At 55.9% G+C, this 13,928-nt stretch overlaps 1 protein-coding gene across 6 annotated transcripts in view; it reads left to right on the top strand.

Annotated features, from left to right (window-relative positions):
* The window catches only part of MYBPC2 (myosin binding protein C2), a 117,304-nt gene that overhangs the window by 41,112 nt on the left and 62,264 nt on the right, over positions 1–13,928 (top strand). For all 6 annotated transcript variants that reach the window (XM_090127566.1, XM_090127564.1, XM_090127569.1 and 3 more), the window contains 2 exons: positions 9,511–9,676; positions 10,722–10,828. In XM_090127566.1, the coding sequence (XP_089983692.1) occupies positions 9,511–9,676; positions 10,722–10,828 (273 nt within the window). The remainder of the gene's footprint in view (positions 1–9,510; positions 9,677–10,721; positions 10,829–13,928) is intronic.

Here is a 13,928-nt window from a genome sequence, read left to right as displayed (position 1 = left end):
GTAGGGTCTGTATAGGGTTATGGGGTAATATGGGGTCATTATGGGGTCATTATGGGTCCCTATGGGGTGATGGTGGCACAGCGGCACTACAAGATCGTGACCAATGGTGGTGAGAGCATGGAAGGTCTTATGGGGTTCTTATGGGGTTATGGGGTCCTTATGGGGTCCTTATGGGGTTATGGGGTTCGTATGGGGTCCCTATAGGGTCTGTATGGGGTTATGGGGTAATATGGGGTCATTATGGGGTCATTATGGGTCCCTATGGGGTGATGGTGGCACAGCGGCACTACAAGATCGTGACCAAAAGTGGTCAGAGCATGGAAGGTCTTATGGGGTTCTTATGGGGTTATGGGGTCCTTCTGGGGTTATGGGGTTCCTATGGGGTCTCTGTAGGGTCTGTATGGGGTTATGGGGTAATATGGGGTCATTATGGGGTCATTATGGGTCCCTATGGGGTGATGGTGGCACAGCGGGCACGACAGGATCGTGACCAACGGTGGTCAGAGCATGGAAGGTCTTATGGGGTTCTTATGGGGTTATGGGGTCCTTATGGGGTTATGGGGTTCCTATGGGGTCCCTGTAGGGTCTCTATGGGGTTATGGAGTAATATGGGGTCATTATGGGGTCATTATGGGTCCCTATGGGGTGATGGTGGCACAGTGGGCACGACAAGATCGTGACCAACAGTGGTGAGAGCGTGGAAGGTTTTATGGGGTCCTTACGGGGTCCTTCTGGGGTTATGGGGTCCTTATGGGGTTATGAGGTTCCTATGGGGTCCCTGTAGGGTCTGTATAGGGTTATGGGGTAATATGGGGTCATTATGGGGTCATTATGGGTCCCTATGGGTGATGGTGGCACTGCAAGATCACGAACAATAGTGGGGAGAGCGTGGAAGGTTTGATGGGGTCCTTCTGAGGTTATGGGGTCCTTCTGGGGTTATGGGGTCCTTCTGGGGTCCTTATGGGGTTATGGGGTTCCTATGGGGTCCCTGTAGGGTCTGTATGGGGTTATGGGTTAATATGGGGTCATTATGGGGTCATTATGGGTCCCTATGGGGTGATGGTGGCACAGCGGGCACTACAAGATCATGACCAACGGTGGTGAGAGCATGGAAGGTCTTATGGGGTTCTTATGGGGTTATGGGGTCCTTATGGGGTTATGAGATTCCTATGGGGTCCCTGTAGGGTCTGTATGGGGTTATGGGGTAATATGGGGTCATTATGGGGTCATTATGGGTCCCTATGGGGTGATGGTGGCACAGCGGGCACGACAAGATCATGACCAACAGTGGTGAGAGCATGGAAGGTCTTATGGGGTTCTTATGGGGTTATGGGGTCCTTCTGGGGTCCTTATGGGGTTATGGGGTTCCTATGGGGTCCCTGTAGGGTCTGTATGGGGTTATGGGGTAATACGGGGTCCCTATGGGGTCATTATGGGTCCCTATGGGGTGATGGTGGCACAGTGGGCACTACAAGATCATGACCAACGGTGGTGAGAGCGTGGAAGGTTTTATGGGGTTCTTATGGGGTTATGGGGTCCTTATGAGGTCCTTATGGGGTTATGGGGTCATTATGGGGTCTCTATGGGGTCTGTGTGGGGTTATGGGGTCATTATGGGGTCCCACTGGGGTCATTATGGGTCCCTATGGGTGATGGTGGCACTGCAAGATCACAAACAATAGTGGGGAGAGCGTGGAAGGTTTTATGGGGTCCTTCTGGGGTTATGGGGTCCTTCTGGGGTCCTTATGGGGTTATGAGGTTCCTATGGGGTCCCTATAGGGTCTCTATGGGGTTATGGGGAAATATGGGGTCATTATGGGGTCATTATGGGTCCCTATGGGGTGATGGTGGCACAGCGGGCACGACAAGATCGTGACCAACGGTGGTCAGAGCATGGAAGGTCTTATGGGGTTCTTATGGGGTTATGGGGTCCTTATGGGGTTATGAGATTCCTATGGGGTCCCTGTAGGGTCTGTATGGGGTTATGGGGTAATATGGGGTCATTATGGGGTCATTATGGGTCCCTATGGGTGATGGTGGCACTGCAAGATCACGAACAATAGTGGGGAGAGCGTGGAAGGTTTGATGGGGTCCTTATGGGGTTATGGGGTCGTTATGGGGCTATGGGGTTCCTATGGGGTCTCTGTAGGGTCTTTATGGGGTCCTTATGGGGTTATGGGGTCCCTATGGGGTCATTATGGGTCCCTATGGGGTGATGGTGGCACAGTGGGCACGACAAGATCGTGACCAACGGTGGTCAGAGCATGGAAGGTCTTATGGGTTTCTTATGGGGTTATGGGGTCCTTATGGGGTCCTTATGGGGTTCTTATGGGGTTGTGGGGTTCCTATGGGGTCCCTATGGGGTCTCTGTGGGGTCATTATGGGGTTATGGGGTCATTATGGGGTAATATAGGGTCATTATGGGTCCCTGTGGGGTGATGGTGTGGGCACTACAAGATCATGACCAACGGCGGGGAGAGCGACGCCGAGCTCAGCGTCGAAGGTCTGGGGTCCTTATGGGGTTTTTGGGGGGTTTTGTGGGGTTTTGTGGGGTTATGGGGTCCCTATGGGGTGATGGTGGCACAGTGGGCACGACAAGATCGTGACCAACAGTGGTCAGAGCATGGAAGGTCTTATGGGGTTCTTATGGGGTTATGGGGTCCTTCTGGGGTCCTTATGGGGTTCCTATGGGGTCCCTGTAGGGTCTGTATGGGGTTATGGGGTAATATGGGGTCATTATGGGGTCATTATGGGTCCCTATGGGGTGATGGTGGCACAGCGGCACTACAAGATCGTGACCAACAGTGGTGAGAGCATGGAAGGTCTTATGGGGTCCTTCTGGGGTTATGGGGTCCTTCTGGGGTCCTTATGGGGTTCCTATGGGGTCCCTGTAGGGTCTGTATGGGGTTATGGGGTAATATGGGGTCATTATGGGGTCATTATGGGTCCCTATGGGGTGATGGTGGCACAGTGGGCACGACAAGATCGTGACCAACGGTGGTGAGAGCGTGGAAGGTCTTATGGGGTTCTTATGGGGTTATGGGGTCCTTCTGGGGTCCTTATGGGGTAATACGGGGTCCCTATGGGGTCATTATGGGTCCCTATGGGGTGATGGTGGCACTGCAAGATCACGAACAATAGTGGGGAGAGCGTGGAAGGTTTGATGGGGTCCTTCTGGGGTTATGGGGTCCTTCTGGGGTCCTTATGGGGTTATGGGGTCCCTATAGGGTCTCTATGGGGTCTGTATGGGGTTATGGGGTCATTCTGGAGTCCCTCTGAGTCGCTATGGGGTGATGGTGGCACAGCGGGCACTACAAGATCGTGACCAACGGTGGTCAGAGCATGGAAGGTTTATGGGGTCCTTCTGGGGTTATGGGGTCCTTCTGGGGTCCTTATGGGGTTATGAGGTTCCTATGGGGTCCCTATAGGGTCTCTATGGGGTCTGTATGGGGTTATGGGGTAATATGGGGTCATTATGGGTCCCTATGGGGTCATGGTGGCACAGCGGGCACGACAAGATCATGACCAACAGTGGTGAGAGCATGGAAGGTCTTCTGGGGTCCTTCTGGGGTCCTTCTGGGGTTATGGGGTTCGTATGGGGTCCCTGTAGGGTCTCTATGGGGTTATGGGGTAATATGGGGTCATTATGGGGTCATTATGGGTCCCTATGGGGTCATGGTGGCACAGTGGGCATGACAAGATCATGACCAACGGTGGTGAGAGCATGGAAGGTTTTATGGGGTCCTTATGGGGTCCTTCTGGGGTTATGGGGTCCTTATGGGGTTATGAGGTTCCTATGGGGTCCCTGTAGGGTCTGTATAGGGTTATGGGGTAATATGGGGTCACTATGGGGTCATTATGGGCCCCTATGGGTGATGGTGGCACTGCAAGATCACGAACAATAGTGGGGAGAGCGTGGAAGGTTTTATGGGGTCCTTCTGGGGTTATGGGGTCCTTATGGGGTCCTTATGGGGTTATGGGGTCATTATGGGGTCTCTATGGGGTCTGTATGGGGTTATGGGCTCCCTATGGGGTCATTATGGGTCCCTATGGGGTGATGGTGGCACAGCGGGCACTACAAGATCGTGACCAACGGTGGTCAGAGCATGGAAGGTCTTATGGGGTTCTTATGGGGTTATGGGGTCCTTATGGGGTCCTTATGGGGTTCTTATGGGGTTGTGGGGTTCCTATGGGGTCCTTATGGGGTCTCTGTGGGGTCATTATGGGGTTATGGGGTCCCAGTGGGGTCATTATGGGTCCCTATGGGGTGATGGTGTGGGCACTACAAGATCATGACCAACGGCGGAGAGAGCGACGCCGAGCTCAGCGTCGAAGGTCTGGGGTCCTTATGGGGTTTTTGGGGGGTTTTGTGGGGTTTTGTGGGGTTATGGGGTCCCTATGGGGTCATTATGGGTCCCTATGGGTGATGGTGGCACTGCAAGATTACAAACAATAGTGGGGAGAGTGTGGAAGGTTTGATGGGGTCCTTATGGGGTTCCTATGGGGTCCTTATGGGGTCCTTATGGGGTTATGGGGTTCCTATGGGGTCCCTGTAGGGTCTGTATGGGGTTATGGGGTAATATGGGCTCATTATGGGGTCATTATGGGTCCCTATGGGGTGATGGTGGCACAGCGGGCACGACAGGATCGTGACCAACGGTGGTCAGAGCATGGAAGGTCTTATGGGGTTCTTATGGGGTTATGGGGTCCTTATGGGGTCCTTATGGGGTTATGAGGTTCCTATGGGGTCCCTTTAGGGTCTCTATGGGGTCTGTATGGGGTTATGGGGTCATTATGGGGTCATTATGGGTCCCTATGGGGTGATGGTGTGGGCACTACAAGATCATGACCAACGGCGGAGAGAGCGACGCCGAGCTCAGCGTCGAAGGTCTGGGGTCCTTATGGGGTTTTTGGGGGGTTTTGTGGGGTTTTGTGGGGTTATGGGGTCCCTATGGGGTGATGGTGGCACAGTGGGCACGACAAGATCGTGACCAACAGTGGTGAGAGCATAGAAGCTCTTATGGGGTTCTTATGGGGCTATGGGGTCCTTATGGGGTCCTTATGGGGTCCTTATGGGGTCCTTATGGGGTTATGGGGTTCATATGGGGTCCCTATAGGGTCTCTATGGGGTTATGGGGTAATATGGGGTCACTATGGGGTCATTATGGGTCCCTATGGGTGATGGTGGCACAGCGGGCACGACAAGATCGTGACCAACAGTGGTGAGAGCATGGAAGGTTTTATGGGGTCCTTATGGGGTCCTTCTGGGGTTATGGGGTCCTTATGGGGTTATGAGGTTCCTATGGGGTCCCTGTAGGGTCTGTATAGGGTTATGGGGTAATATGGGGTCATTATGGGGTCATTATGGGTCCCTATGGGTGATGGTGGCACTGCAAGATCACGAACAATAGTGGGGAGAGCGTGGAAGGTCTTATGGGGTCCTTATGGGGTTATGGGGTCCTTATGGGGTCCTTATGGGGTTATGGGGTTCGTATGGGGTCCCTGTAGGGTCTCTATGGGGTTATGGGGTAATGTGGGGTCATTATGGGGTCATTATGGGTCCCTATGGGGTGATGGTGGCACAGCGGGCACTACAAGATCATGACCAACGGTGGTGAGAGCGTGGAAGGTTTTATGGGGTCCTTCTGGGGTCCTTCTGGGGTTATGGGGTCCTTCTGGGGTCCTTATGGGGTTATGGGGTTCCTATGGGGTCTCTGTAGGGTCTGTATGGGGTTATGGGGTAATATGGGGTCACTATGGGGTCATTATGGGTCCCTATGGGGTGATGGTGGCACAGTGGGCACTACAAGATCATGACCAACGGTGGTGAGAGCGTGGAAGGTTTTATGGGGTCAATATGGGGTCCTTAAGGGATTTTATGGGGTTTTGTGGGGTTATGGGATCATTATGGGTTCTATGGGATCTCCTATGGGTTCTGTGGGATCTCGTGGAGGTTTTATGGGTTCCGTGGGTTCCGTGGGGTCTGCTGTGAGTTCTGTGGGATCTTCAAGAGGTTTTATGCGTTCTGTGGGGTCTTCTGAAGGTTTTATGGGTTCTGTGGGATCTCGTGGAAGTTTTATGGGTCCTATGGGTTCTGTGGGATCTCCTGGATATTTTATGGGTCCTCTGGGTTCTGTGGGATCTCGTGGAGGTTTTATTGGTCCTATGGGTTCTGTGGGATCTCGTGGATACTTTATGGGTTCAGTGGCTTCTGTGGGATCTCCTATGGGTTCTGTGGGATCTCGTGGAGGTTTTATAGGTTCTATGGGTTCTGTGGGTTCTCCTCTGGGTTCTGTGGGATGTCGTGGAGGTTTTATGGGTCCTATGGGTTCTGTGGGATCTCGTGGTGGTTTTATGGGTTCAGTGGGTTCTGTGGGGTCTCCTCTGGATTCTGTGGGATCTTCTGGAGGTTTTATGGGTCCTCTGGGTTCTGTGGGATCTCGTGGTGGTTTTATGGGTTCCGTGGGTTCAGTGGGGTCTCCTCTGGATTCTGTGGGATCTCGTGGAGGTTTTATGGGTCCTATGGGTTCTGTGGGATCTCGTGGAGGTTTTATGGGTTCATTGGGTTCAGTGGGGTCTCCTCTGGGTTCTGTGGGATCTCGTGGAGGTTTTATGGGTTCTGTGGGTTCTGTGGGGTCTCCTCTGGATTCTGTGGGATCTTCTGGAGGTTTTATGGGTCCTATGGGTTCTGTGGGATCTCGTGGTGGTTTTATGGGTTCCGTGGGTTCAGTGGGGTCTCCTCTGGATTCTGTGGGATCTCGTAGAGGTTTTATGGGTCCTATGGGTTCTGTGGGATCTCGTGGAAGTTTTATGGGTCCTGTGGGTTCTGTGGGATCTCGTGGAGGTTTTATGGGTCCTATGGGTTCTGTGGGATCTCGTGGAGGTTTTATGGGTTCATTGGGTTCAGTGGGGTCTCCTCTGGGTTCTGTGGGATCTCGTGCAGGTTTTATGGGTTCTGTGGGTTCTGTGGGGTCTCCTATGGGTCCTGTGGGATCTCGTGGAGGTTTTATGGGTCCTATGGGTTCTGTGGGATCTCGTGGAGGTTTTATGGGTTCTGTGGGTTCTGTTGCATCTCGTGGAGGTTTTATGTGTCCTATGGGTTCTGTGGGGTCTCCTCTGGATTCTGTGGGATCTTCAGGAGGTTTTATGGGTTCTGTGGGATCTCATGGAAGTTTTATGGGTCCTATGGGTTCTGTGGGATCTCGTGGAAGTTTTATGGGTCCTGTGGGTTCTGTGGGATCTCGTGGAGGTTTTATGGGTCCTATGGGTTCTGTGGGATCTCGTGGAGGTTTTATGGATTCATTGGGTTCTGTGGGGTCTCCTATGGGTTCTGTGGGATCTCGTGGTGGTTTTATGGGTTCCGTGGGTTCTGTGGGATCTCGAGGATATTTTATGGGTCCTATGGGTTCCGTGGGATCTCGTGGAAGTTTTATGGATTCATTGGGCTCTGTGGGGTCTCCTCTGGGTTCTGTGGGATCTTCAGGAGGTTTTATGGGTCCTATGGGTTCTGTGGGATCTCGTGGAGGTTTTATGGGTTCTGTGTGTTCTGTTGCATCTCGTGGAGGTTTTATGTGTCCTATGGGTGCTGTGGGGTCTCCTCTGGATTCTGTGGGATCTTCTGGAGGTTGTATGGATTCTATGGGTTCTGTGGGATCTCATGGAGGTTTTATGGGTCCTATGGGTTCTGTGGGATCTCGTGGAGGTTTTATGGGTTCAGTGGGTTCTGTGGGGTCTCCTCTGGGTTTTGTGGGATCTTCTGAAGGTTTTTTGGGTTCTGTGGGATCTCGTGGAAGTTTTATGGGTCCTATGGGTTTTGTGGGATCTCGAGGATATTTTATGGATTCATTGGGTTCTGTGGGGTCTCCTCTGGGTTCTGTGGGATCTCGTGGAGGTTTTATGGATTCATTGGTTTCTGTGGGGTCTCCTATGGGTTCTGTGGGATCTCGTGGAGGTTTTATGGGTCCTATGGGTTCTGTGGGATCTCGTGGAAGTTTTATGGGTCCTGTGGGTTCTGTGGGATCTCGTGGAGGTTTTATGGGTCCTATGGGTTCTGTGGGATCTCCTGGATATTTTATGGGTTCCGTGGGTTCAGTGGGGTCTCCTCTGGGTTCTGTGGGATCTCCTGGAGGTTTTATGGATTCATTGGGTTCTGTGGGGTCTCCTATGTGTTCTGTGGGATCTCGTGGAGGTTTTATGGGTTCCGTGGGTCCTGTGGGGTCTCCTATGGGTTCTGTGGGATCTCGTGGTGGTTTTATGGGTTCTGTGGGTTCTGTGGGGTCTCCTATGTGTTCTGTGGGATCTCGTGGTGGTTTTATGGGTCCTATGTGTTCTGTGGGATCTCGTGGTGGTTTTATGGGTCCTATGGGTTCTGTGGGATCTCCTGGATATTTTATGGGTTCAGTGGGTTCTGTGGGGTCTCCTATGGGTTCTGTGGGATCTCGTGGAGGTTTTATGGATTCATTGGGTTCTGTGGGGTCTCGTCTGGGTTCTGTGGGATCTCGTGGAGGTTGTATGGGTTCAGCGGGTTCTGTGGGTTCTCCTATGGGTTCTGTGGGATCTTCTGAAGGTTTTATGGGTTCAGTTGGTTCTGTGGGGTCTCCTCTGGGTTCTGTGGGATCTCCTGGATATTTTATGGGTTCAGTGGGTTCTGTGGGGTCTCGTCTGGGTTCTGTGGGATCTCGTGGAGGTTTTATGGGTTCATTGGGTTCTGTGGGGTCTCCTATGGGTTCTGTGGGATCTCATGGAGGTTTTATAGGTTCTATGGGTTCTGTGGGGTCTCCTCTGGGTTCTGTGGGATCTTGTGGAGGTTTTATGGGTCCTATGGGTTCTGTGGGATCTCGTGGTGGTTTTATGGGTTCTATGGGTTCTGTGGGATCTCGTGGAGGTTTTATGGATTCATTGGGTTCTGTGGGGTCTCCTATGTGTTCTGTGGGATCTCATGGAGGTTTTATGGGTTCCGTGGGTCCTGTGGGGTCTCCTATGGGTTCTGTGGGATCTCGTGGTGGTTTTATGGGTTCTGTGGGTTCTGTGGGGTCTCCTATGTGTTCTGTGGGATCTCGTGGTGGTTTTATGGGTCCTATGTGTTCTGTGGGATCTCGTGGTGGTTTTATGGGTCCTATGGGTTCTGTGGGATCTCCTGGATATTTTATGGGTTCAGTGGGTTCTGTGGGGTCTCCTCTGGGTTCTGTGGGATCTCGTGCAGGTTTTATGGGTTCTGTGGGTTCTGTGGGGTCTCCTATGGGTCCTGTGGGATCTTCTGAAGGCTTTATGGGTTCTGTGGGATCTCGTGGAAGTTTTATGAGTCCTGTGGGTTCTGTGGGATCTCCTGGAGGTTTTATGGGTCCTATGGGTTCTGTGGGATCTCCTGGATATTTTATGGGTTCCGTGGGTTCAGTGGGGTCTCCTCTGGATTCTGTGGGATCTCGTGGTGGTTTTATGGGTTCCGTGGGTTCAGTGGGGTGTGCTGTGAGTTCTGTGGGATGTGTGACGGGTTGGTTGTGTGGTGGTGCAGAGAAGCAGCTGGAGGTGCTGCAGGACATGGCGGATCTGACGGTGAAGGCGTCGGAGCAGGCGGTGTTCAAGTGCGAGGTGTCGGATGAGAAAGTGACCGGGAAGTGGTTCCGAAATGGGATCGAGGTCAAACCCAGCAAGAGGATCCACATCTCACACAATGGCAGGTGGGTGCAGGGTCACCGCGGGGTCACAGCGGGGTCACGGGGTCATGGGTTGCTGGGGGGTCATGGGGTCGATGGGGTCAATAGGGGTCATGGGGTGATGGGGTGGTGGGGGGTCATGGGGTCATTGGGGTCACTGGGGTCATTGGGGTGATGGGGTGGTGGGGGGTCATGGGGTGGATGGGGTCAATGGGGTCATTGGGGATGATGGGAGTCATGGGGTCGATGGGGGTCATGGGGTCATTGGGGACATCGGGGTCATTGGGGTCATTGGGGTGATGGGGTGCTGGGGGGTCATGGGGTCGATGCGGTCAATGGGGTCATTGGGGGTGATGGGGTGATGGGGGGTCATGGGGTCGATGGGGTCAATAGGGGTCATGGGGTGATGGGGTGGTGGGGGGTCATGGGGTCGATGGGGTCAATGGGGGTCATGGGGTCATTGGGGTCATGGGGTGCTGGGGGGTCATGGGGTCGATGGGGTCAATGGGGTCATTGGGGTGATGGGGTGGTGGGGGGTCATGGGGTCGATGGGGTCAATAGGGGTCATGGGGTCATTGGGGTCATGGGGTGCTGGGGGGTCATGGGGTCGATGGGGTCAATAGGGGTGATGGGGTGATGGGGTGGTGGGGGGTCATGGGGTCGATGGGGTCAATAGGGGTCATGGGGTCATTGGGGTCATGGGGTGCTGGGGGTCATGGGGTCGATGGGGTCATGGGGGTCAATGGGGTGATGGGGTGGTGGGGGATCATGGGGTCCATGGGGTCAATGGGGTCATTGGGGGTGACAGGGTGGTGGGGGGTCATGGGGTCGATGGGGTCAATGGGGTCATTGGGGGTGACGGGGTGGTGGGGGGTCATGGGGTCGATGGGGTCAATGGGGTCATTGGGGATGATGGGAGTCATGGGGTCAATGGGGGTCATGGGGTCATTGGGGACATCGGGGTCATTGGGGTCATGAGGTGCTGGGGGGTCATGGGGTCGATGCGGGGGTCGCGGGGGTCACGGGGTCAGGAGGTCACGGGGTCACTGGAGGTCACGGCCGTCCCCAGGTTCCACAAACTGGTGATCGATGACGTCCGGCCCGAGGATGAGGGCGATTACACCTTCATCCCCGACGGATACGCGCTCTCGCTCTCTGCTAAGCTCAACTTCCTGGGTACGGGGCAACGGGGGCAACGGGGGCAACGGGGGTAAGGGGGCATTGGGGGCAATGGGGGCATTGGGGGCAATGGGGGCATTGGGGGCATTGGGGGCAATGGGGGCAATGGGGGTAAGGGGGGTAAGGGGGGCATTGGGGGCAAGGGGGGCAATGGGGGCATTGGGGATAAGAGGGGTTGGGGGGGCATTGGGGGCAAGGGGGGCAATGGGGGCATTGGGGGCAAGGGCGGCAATGGGGGTAAGGGGGGTAAGGGGGGCATTGGGGTCAATGGGGGCAATGGGGGCAAGGGGGACATTGGGGGCAATGGGGGCAATGGGAGGAGTGGGGGGGCAATGGAGGCAATGGGGGCAGTGGGGGGAATGGGGGCATTGGGGGCAATGGGAGGAGTGGGGGTAATGGGGGCAATGGGGGCAGTGGGGGGAATTGGGGCAATGGGGGGAATGGGGGCAATGGGGGCATTGGGGGCAATGGGGGCATTGGGGGCATTGGGGGCAATGGGGGCATTGGGGGCAATGGGGGCAATGGGGGCATTGGGGGCATTGGGGGCATTGGGGGTAATGGGGGCAATGGGGGCATTGGGGGCATTGGGGGCATTGGGGGCAATGGGGGCAATGGGGGCATTGGGGGCATTGGGGTCAATGGGGGCATTGGGGGCAATGGGGGCATTGGGGGCAATGGGGGCATTGGGGGTAATGGGGGCAATGGGGGCATTGGGGGCATTGGGGGCAATGGGGGCAATGGGGGCATTGGGGGCATTGGGGTCAATGGGGGCATTGGGGGCAATGGGGGCATTGGGGGCAATGGGGGCAATGGGAGGAATGGAGGGAATGGGGGTAATGGGGGCAATGGGGGAAATGGGGGCATTGGGGGCATTGGGGGCATTGGGGGCAATGGGGGCATTGGGGGCAATGGGGGCATTGGGGGCATTGGGGGCAATGGGGGCAATGGGGGCATTGGGGGCATTGGGGTCAATGGGGGCATTGGGGGCAATGGGGGCATTGGGGGCAATGGGGGCATTGGGGGCATTGGGGGCAATGGGGGCAATGGGGGCATTGGGGGCATTGGGGTCAATGGGGGCATTGGGGGCAATGGGGGCATTGGGGGCAATGGGGGCATTGGGGGCATTGGGGGCAATGGGGGCAATGGGGGCATTGGGGGCAATGGGGGCAATGGGGGCAATGGGGGCATTGGGGGCATTGGGGGCAATGGGGGCAATGGGGGCATTGGGGGCATTGGGGTCAATGGGGGCATTGGGGGCAATGGGGGCATTGGGGGCAATGGGGGCAATGGGAGGAATGGAGGGAATGGGGGTAATGGGGGCAATGGGGGGAATGGGGGCAAGGGGGGCAGGGGGGGCAATGGGGGGAATGGGAGCAATGGGGGCAACGGGGGACAACATGGGGCAATGGTGGCATTGGGGGTAAGGGCGGTAAGGCGGACATTGGGGGCAATGGGGCCAATGGGGACATTGGGGCAAGGGGGGCATTGGGGGCAGTGGGGGTAATGAGGGTAATGGGGGCATTGGGGGCAATGAGGGGCAATGGGGACAATGGGGGGAATGGGAGCAAGGGGGGCAACGGGGGCAACAGGGGCATTGGGAGCAAAGGGGGCATTGGGGGCAATGGGGGCAATAGGAGGAGTGGGGGGAATGGGGGGAATGGGGGCAATGGGGGCAGTGGGGTAAGGGGGACATTGGGGGCATTGGGGGCAGTGGGGTCAACGGGGTCAGTGGGGCACTATGGGGTCAGTGGGGTCAATGGGGTCAGTGGGGCACAATGGGGTCAGTGGGGTCAGTAGGGTCAGTGGGATCAATGGGGTCAGTGGGGCACTATGGGGTCAGTGGGGTCAGTAGAGTCAATGGGGTCAGTGGGGCACTATGGGGTCAGTAGGGCACTATGGGGTCAGTGGGGTCAGTAGAGTCAATGGGGTCAGTGGGGCAGTATGGGGTCAGGTGGGGCACTATGGGGTCAGTGGGGTCAGTAGGGTCAGTGGGGTCAATGGGGTCAGTGGGGCACTATGGGGTCAGTGGGGTCAATGGGGTCAGTGGGGCACTATGGGGTCAGTGGGGTCAGTAGAGTCAATGGGGTCAGTGGGGCAGTATGGGGTCAGTGGGGCACTATGGGGTCAATGGGGTGAATGGGGTCTGAAGGGTCAGTGGGGTCAGTGGGGCACTATGGGGTCAGTGGGGTCAGTAGAGTCAATGGGGTCAGTGGGGCAGTATGGGGTCAGTGGGGCACTATGGGGTCAATGGGGTCAGTAGGGTCAGTGGGGCACTATGGGGTCAGTGGGGCATTATGGGGTCAGTAGAGTCAATGGGGTCAGTGGGGCACTATGGGGTCAATGGGGTCAGTGGGGCACTATGGGGTCAGTGGGGTCAGTAGGGTCAGTGGGGTCAATGTGGTCAGTGGGGCACTATGGGGTCAGTGGGGTCAGTAGGGTCACTAGGGTCAATGGGGTCAGTGGGGCACTATGGGGTCAGTGGGGTCAGTAGGGTCAGTGGGGTCAATGTGGTCAGTGGGGCACTATGGGGTCAGTGGGGTCAGTAGGGTCACTAGGGTCAATGGGGTCATTGGGGCACTATGGGGTCAGTGGGGTCAGTAGGGTCAGTGGGGTCAATGGGGTCAGTGGGGCACTATGGGGTCAATGGGGTCAGTAGAGTCAATGGGGTCAGTGGGGCACTATGGGGTCAGTGGGGTCAATGGGGTTAGTAGAGTCAATGGGGTCAGCGGGTCACTATGGTGTCAATGGGGTCAGCGGGGCACTATGGGGTCAATGGGGTGAATGGGGTCAGTGGGGTCAGTGGGGTCAGCGGGGCACTATGGGGTCAATGGGGTGAATGGGGTCAGTGGGGTCAGTAGGGTCAGTGGGGCACTATGGGGTCAGTAGAGTCAATGGGGTCAGTGGGGCACTATGGGGTCAGCGGGGCACTATGGGGTCAATGGGGTCAGTAGGGTCAGTGGGGTCAATGGGGTCAGCGGGGCACTATGGGGTCAATGGGGTCAGTGGGGCACTATGGGGTCAGTGGGGTTAATGGGGTCAGTGGGGCACTATGGGGTCAATGGGGTCAGTGGGGTCAGCGCTGTCCCCATGAACCCTT

The sequence above is a fragment of the Phasianus colchicus genome, chromosome 31 (genome assembly GCF_987193195.1).
Source record: "Phasianus colchicus chromosome 31, bPhaCol1.hap1.1, whole genome shotgun sequence".
NCBI classification, from domain to species: domain Eukaryota; kingdom Metazoa; phylum Chordata; class Aves; order Galliformes; family Phasianidae; genus Phasianus; species Phasianus colchicus.
Note: the sequence above shows the minus strand (reverse complement) of the source record. Positions and strands in the feature narration are given on the sequence as shown.